At 34.8% G+C, this 7,367-nt stretch overlaps 1 protein-coding gene across 6 annotated transcripts in view; it reads left to right on the forward strand.

Annotated features, from left to right (window-relative positions):
* The window catches only part of UBR3 (ubiquitin protein ligase E3 component n-recognin 3), a 241,062-nt gene that overhangs the window by 104,759 nt on the left and 128,936 nt on the right, over window positions 1-7,367 (forward strand). For all 6 annotated transcript variants that reach the window (XR_006296850.1, XM_043577008.1, XM_043577004.1 and 3 more), the window contains exon 19: window positions 132-228. Coding sequence is in view for 5 of the 6 variants with exons in the window: in XM_043577008.1 (XP_043432943.1) it covers window positions 132-228 (97 nt within the window). In the remaining variant the exon portion in view is untranslated. The remainder of the gene's footprint in view (window positions 1-131; window positions 229-7,367) is intronic.

A 7,367-nucleotide genomic window follows, 5' to 3' on the forward strand; every position in this document is an offset into this window, starting at 1 on the left:
AGCAAATATATGATCCAATTAAACTATCCCATCTTATAAATTTAAAATATACTTAAATGTAATTAGTCATCAGAAATTGACCTTGTTCCTAAGAAGTCAGTGTTTTGTTTCTACTTTCTTTTGAATAATAGCTGAAGTCTGGGATCAGGAGTTTGACCCCGTCATGGTCATTCTTCGAACAGTTTACCGTAGAGACGTGCAGTCTGCAATGGACAGATATACAGCATTGTAAGTCTGTTATGCTAGTATAAAATGGATATTTTATATTTATGTAGAAAAACTTTAGTTATAACACAAATGTGATATGCAGTGATTAAAGTATACTCTCAATCTTTAGAGGAGAAAATAATACTTTAAGATTAAAAAAAAATCTGCCATATATTTATGTTCTCAAGATCTTGATCCAAAATCTGATAAATATTATAATGTCACAAATAGACATTCAAAAAATAACAAACTTATTTAGTTGCTGTTTGACTGGTGGGATGCAAAACTTGGTTTTGTGTTGTTCTGCTTTCACACCAGTAGAGGAGGCACAAGTTAAGAGAATAAAATTATCTGATCTCAGAGATGATGGGTATCTACCAAAAGTTTGGTAATATTGCTGTGTTTTTCACAACTGGGAAAATAGCCAAAGAAAAATGAATTTTATTTGTAAATATTTAACACAGTGGTTTAAAATGTTGATGATTGCAGAAAAAAGTTTTGAAGAATATCTTTTTAATGAAGTATTCATTTTTGTTATTGTTATAGACTATTTTTTAATGTTTCCACCAATTTTTAAACCTTAATGTTATATTGCTGAACATCATATAATACCATGTTTTATCTGTGCTTTTCTTTTTTTATTAGGTTTTTTTTAGTTTTTTTTGTTGTTGTTGAAGTTTTTATTTTATTGTACATATTTTTTAAAATTTATATCCAAATAGCATATGGCACAGCAATGATTTCAGGAATAGATTTCTTAATGCCCCTTAACCATTTAGCCCATCTCCTCTCCCACAATCCCTCCAGTAACCCTCTGTTTGTTCTCCATATTTAAGAGTCTCTTCTGTTTTGTCACCCTCCCTGTTTTTATATTATTTTTGCTTCCCTTCCCTTATGTTCATCTGCTTTGTATCTTAAAGCCCTCATATGAGTGAAGTCATATGATATCTGTCTTTTCTCTGACTAATTTTGCTTAGCATAACACCCTCTAGTTTCAGCCACGTAGTTGCAAATGGCAAGATTTCATTCCTTTTGATTGCTGAGTAATACTCCATTGCATATATACACCACGTCTTCTTTATCCATTCATCCATTGATAGATATATGGACTCTTTCCATACTTTGGCTATTGTTGATAGTGCTGCTATAAACATGGGGGTGCATGGGGGTCCCTTCGAAACAGCATACCTGTACCCCTTGGATAAATACCTAGTAGGGCAATTGCTGGGTCGTAGGGTAGTTCTATTTTTAATGTTTTGAGGAACCTCCATATTTTCCAGAGTGGCTGCACCAGTTTGCATTCCCACCAGCAGTGCAAAAGAGATTCTTTTTCTCTGCATCCTCACGAACATCTGTTGTTGCCTGAGTTGTTAATGTTAGCCATTCTGACAGGTGTGAGGTGGTATTTTATTGTGGTTTTGATTTGTATTTCCCTAATGATGAGTGATGTTGAGCATTTTTTCATGTGTCAGTTGGCCATCTGGATGCCTTCTTTGGAGAAGTGTCTATTCATGTCTTTTGCCCATTTCTTCACTGGATTATTTGTTTTTTGGGTGTTGAGTTTGATAAGTTCTTTATAGATTTTGGATACTAACCCTTTATCTGATATGTCATTTGCAAATATCTTCTCCCATTCTGTTGGTTGCCTTTTAGTTTTGCTGATTGTTTCCTTTGCTGTGCAAAAGCTTTTTATTTTGATGAGGTCCCAATAGTTCATTTTTACTTTTGTTTCTCTTGCCTCTGGAGATGTGTTGAGCAAGAAATTGCTGTTTTCTTTGTGGCCAAGGTCAAAGAGGTTTTTGCCTACTTTCTCCTTGAGGATTTTGATGACCTCCTGTCTTACATTTAGGTCTTTCATCCATTTTGAGTTTATTTTTGGGTATGGTGTAAGAAGGTGGTCCAGGTTCATTTTTCTGCATGTCGCTGTCCAGTTTTCCCGGCACCACTTGCTGAAGAGACTGTCTTTATTCCATTGTATATTCTTCCTGCTTTGTCAAAGATTAGTTGGCCATACATTTGTGGGTCCATTTCTGGGTTCTCTATTCTGTTCCATTGATCTGAGTGTCTGTTGTTGTGCCATTATCTGTGCTTTTCTGAAGCATATGTTAAATATTTTAAAAACAAATTTTATTTATTTATTTATTTATTTATTTATTTATTTATTATTTTTAAAAATTTACATCCAAATTAGTTAGCATATAGTGCAACAATGATTTCAGGACTAGATTCCTTAGTGTCCCTTACCCATTTAGTCCATCCCCCCTCTCACAACCCCTCCCGTAACCCTCAGTTTGTTCTCCATATTTGTGAGTCTCTTCTGGTTTGTCCCTCTCCCTGTTTTTATATTATTTTTGTTTCCCTTATGTTCATCTGTTTTGTCTCTTAAAGTCCTCATATGAGTGAGTCATATGATTTTTGTCTTTCTCTGACTAATTTCACTTAGCATAATATCCTCCAGTTCTATCCATGTAGTTGCAAATGGCAAGATTTCATTCTTGTTGATTGCTGAGTAATACTCCATTGTATATATGTACCACCTTGTCTTTATCCATTCATCCATTGGTGGACATTTGGGCTCTTTCCATACTTTGGCTATTGTTGATAGTGCTGCTATAAACATGGGTGTGCATGTGTCCCTTTGAAACAGCACAGCTGTATCCCTTGGATAAATGCTTAGTAGTGCAATTGCTGGGTTGTAGGGTAGTTCTATTTGTAGTGTTTTGAGGAACCTCCATACTGTTTTCCAGAGTGGCTGCACCAGCTTGCATTCTCATAAAAACAAATTTTAAGTGATATAAATGTCTTTGATCTTGAGAAAGTATTTGTCAAAGTTTAAGTGTAGATATTAGGTATAATTGAAACTTCTTTTTTGCCAAGACAGTGTAGTAATAGATATATGTTGAATTTATGATCCATCAGAGACCTATCTGAAGAAAGTTTATAGTATAGAATTTTAGTATACCCTTCCTACCCCCTAGAAAACAAAAACAAAAAACAACGCATAGTTCAGCCATCAGCATCTCTCTTTACCTTTCTTTAAAACCCTTGAAGAGGTAATCTCAGGTTCTCTGTACTCTGGTTTCTTAACAACTTCTTTTTATATGGTTTTGTACCTATTTGTTTACTTGTAGGCTTTTACTAGACTCTTAGTTCCTTGAGGGAAGATATTTTTGTCTCTCCCTTTACATCTTTAGTACTTATTTTCAGTGCTGGCACATAGTAGGGATTCAGAATATATTCATTGAATAAATAAATTGGAGTAGTTCATCTTGAAAAAAGATGGACGGGAGGAAGCATTTGCATGGAAAGCCTAATGTGACATAAACACTGTGGTCTTAAGTGGCTCTGCTGTTTTCAGGGGGTGGTAGTGGTGGCTAGTCATTTGAATATATAAAGAGTATGTATATAGTAAATTTTATTGCTTTTTTTAAACTTTGTAATAAATAGAAATTTGGACTGGGATTGGGCTCAAACTTTCAAAGTTTTCAGGGAGCCATTAAATACTTAATGCAATCAGTTTTAAAGGGGAAATTTTATTAACAATACATATTTATTGAATGCTTGTTATATGCCAGGCACTCTGTAAAGCAAACAACATTGTATCTTTTATTTTTCACATAGCAGACTTAATTGCTCCGAGCACTTAATTTCCTTCATTGAGAACCAGTAGTTCTCAACCAGGAGTGATTTTTATCCTTCAAGGGACATTTGGCATTGTCTAAAGACTTGGATGGTTGTTACTGACATCTAGTAGAAGCTAGCTAGATCTGTCCCCCTGAACAAGAATTAACTGGCCCCAAATATCATTAGTGTCAAGACTGAGAAAGCTGGTTTAGACCCATACTGACATAGAGGTATCCTTTTTTTTGTTTTCTGGTATCTTGTCTTTTGTAACGTATTTTGTGTTATTAGTTGCTTAGAACCAGATCATAGTTTGATTTATACCCACTTCACATAGTCCTAGAAGACCGTCTTCAGAGCTATTTTTATTAATTTTTCCTCTTTCCTGTTTTGTTCTCCATATTTTTTCTAATTCTCTCACGTCCCCCATTGGGCTTTTGAGTTCCTTCCTGTACAATATCTTTGTAATTTCTTAGTAATTTCTGAAGTTTCTTGGCAGTTTGGAAATCTCTGTTTTAAAAAAAAATGTGTATTTTATTTTATTAAAAAAATTTTAATGTTTATTTTTGAGAGAGAGAGAGAGGTGAACAGAAGAGGGGCAGAGAGAGAGAGGGAGACACAGAATCCAAAGCAGGCTCCAGGCTCTGAGCTGTCAGCACAGAGCCCTACACGGGGCTTGAACTCACAAACTGTGAGATCATGATCTGAGCTGAATTTGGATGCTTAACTGACTGAGCCACCCAGGCGCCCCAAGAGATGTATATTTAAATAAAGCAGTAATAACAAAGGACAAATAAATGTACTCTGTAGCTTCAGGCTAAAACTCTTTAATCATTTTCTTATAAGTTAATTTATGTATAAACTATTATATTCATGTGATAACATTTCATGTACTTAAATATCATACTCATGAATAAATGTATTAGTTTTTATGTAAACCTTAATTTTGTTTTGAAATTTATTTTGTATGTGAAATAATAGCATCTGCTTTCTTCATGTGATACCTTTTATTTGCTGTATATTTGACTGTATAGTTGACTGTTTCAGTTCTTATTAGAGCACAACGGGAAATAACCGTAAATGGTAGGACTTCCTGGTCATTTTCATTCATTTTCTTTTACTTCTAAGGGACAAGAAGTGGCTAAACTGATTTTACTGAGTGTGATCGTTTTTTATTTGCAAGAAGGCAGTAGAAAATCCTTGTGAAGAATTATGGTGAAAAATGATTGGATAAATTGACACTATTATGTCTTTAAAATCAAGCTTGGTGCTAGGCCCTTTTTAGGCGGTTAATAATTGCTAAATTAATGAAAAATTAATTTCTTTAAATTTTTGTGCTGAGTGTTTAGGTGAAAACAAGCCATTTGCTGTATGTAATGGTTAGATGTTTAGAATCTTAGGATCTTGTTGCTGGAAAAGGCCTTTAAGATCTACTATCCAGGTTGCATCAAAGTGTCTCTGGGGGCCATCACTGGAAGAGCAGGTTGGGCAACAGCAAGAGAAAGCCTAAAGAGAATGGAGGTGGCTGATACTGCTTTCTTCACTCCTTTCCAAATACCCCTTAGTGGGCAGTTCAGCTTTTAAAAGGAAAACAAAAACAAGACTACAACAACACAAACACAAACCCAAGGGTTGGAAAACCATCAATATTGTATTTTATGTATGACGACATTGTGGCCCAAAGAAGTTAAGTGAAAATGTTTTTTAATGGCAGTATTGGAACTATTGTCTAGGCCTTTTCCAACCCGCAAATGTGATTTTTATACAGTGGCTGTTTTAAATTCAGCTGGAAAGTAAGTTTTTTCAACTATAATTTTTGATATTTCTATTGCTTCCCATCTCCCATCTTGAAGGTTAATGACTGCTGGCCCGTGTTTGAAAGTATGATGTATGAGTTTATATACATATCATTTTTGCTTCAACCTAGTCAATAATTAGGTGTTGGTTTGAATCACTTGGAATTTTTTTGCTGTCATGTAGCTTTTCATTTGCATTATTCTATTAATGCTTTTGAAAAGAGCAGTCAAAATGATGTATTACCTGCTGCCTTGAACAAATATATAACCTTTATTTTGGAATACTTTATTAATCTAGGTGCTACATATCTAGGAGCTAGCAAACAAAGAAACAAAATGAACACTAAACATGCTTATCTATGCTAAATGAAATAGGATAGTTGAAATATTTTATCATAAGCTATTGAAATTTTTTGAAAATTATGCTTTTAAATAGCTACTATAATAGTATATAGAAACCAGCTTTTTTTTTTTTTTTTTTAAACAAACTTAGTTTTATGTCTTTCTCATCTTGAATCATAGATGCAACTCATTTCTCTGGTATATTAATGATATATATCTTTTTGTTTTTTAGTTTTTCCCCCCCATTTACATAATATCTGTTTATTCTAAATTGAGTTTTCTGTTGTTTGGTCTCTGGCTTCCATATTAGAAGCATTCTTCAGATGTCTGATCATTCTGGCTGCTCTTGATAAAGAGCTCGGAGTACCTTGGTGTAGCTTGTAGATCCTGAGTTTTAATGTAGGGTGATTTGGGCAGGCAGGTGTGTTGAGAGCCTTTATGTTAGTCTCTTTAGAACTTTCTTTTTGGTCTAGAAAGAGTCCTCAGAGAAGTATTTTCATATATTGCCCAGAAGGTATTCTGTGAACCGAATGGGAGGAGACAAAGGCCTGGCTCTGAATCAGAAGTGAATACTGTGACCTTAATTCCCCATCCTCCTTCCTTTAACTGTGCTTGTGTTTTACCTTCTCCAGACATGAATTCTCCAGTCAGAATTCTGTTGGAGTGGGAGAGAAACACTTCTTACTCCCGATCTCCTACTACTGAGGTACCAGGTGCTGTCAGTTTCTGACCTTTTGAGGATTCTGCAGTGTTACTTGGATTGATTCTCAGTTTTCCCAATTGCCTTCTTGTGATTTGGCTTTCTTAGGTCTACTAGTTGAGTTACCATGCGCTCATTTCCTTTCCAATTAACAAAATTTTGCATTTTTTTTCTTTTCTGATTTTTCCCATCGTTGTGGTTTTCATCCTTTAAAAAATGCCATTATCATAGTTCTGTTGGAGTTTTGGGTGCAAGTAAAATTAAATACTTATGTTCATTCTTTGATTTTAACTTCAAGAGCTGAATGTGTAGCTCACTTTAATTTGCATTCTCTGGATTACTAGGTCCTCGAGGTTGAGCTTTTAAAAAATCTATTAATTTCTCTTCATGTTTCTTGCTCTGAGAACTGTGTATACATGTTTCTTGCTCTGAGAACTGTGTATACATTATTCTTTGCCAGTTTTTCTATTAGGTTGTCTAAAGTTCATTCGGTCTCAAGTTTTACTTTTTATTTATTAAAAAAAATTTTTGTTTACATTTATTTATTTTTGAGAAACAGAGTGAGACAAAGTGTGAGCGGGGGAGGGGCAGAGAGAGAAGACACAGAATCTGAAGCAGGCCACAGGCTCCAAGCAAGCGGTCAGCACAGAGCCTGATGCGGGGCTCGAGCCCACAAACTGTGAGATCATGACCTGAGCCAA

The sequence above is a fragment of the Prionailurus bengalensis genome, chromosome C1 (assembly GCF_016509475.1).
Source record: "Prionailurus bengalensis isolate Pbe53 chromosome C1, Fcat_Pben_1.1_paternal_pri, whole genome shotgun sequence".
Classification (NCBI taxonomy): Eukaryota; Metazoa; Chordata; class Mammalia; order Carnivora; family Felidae; genus Prionailurus; species Prionailurus bengalensis.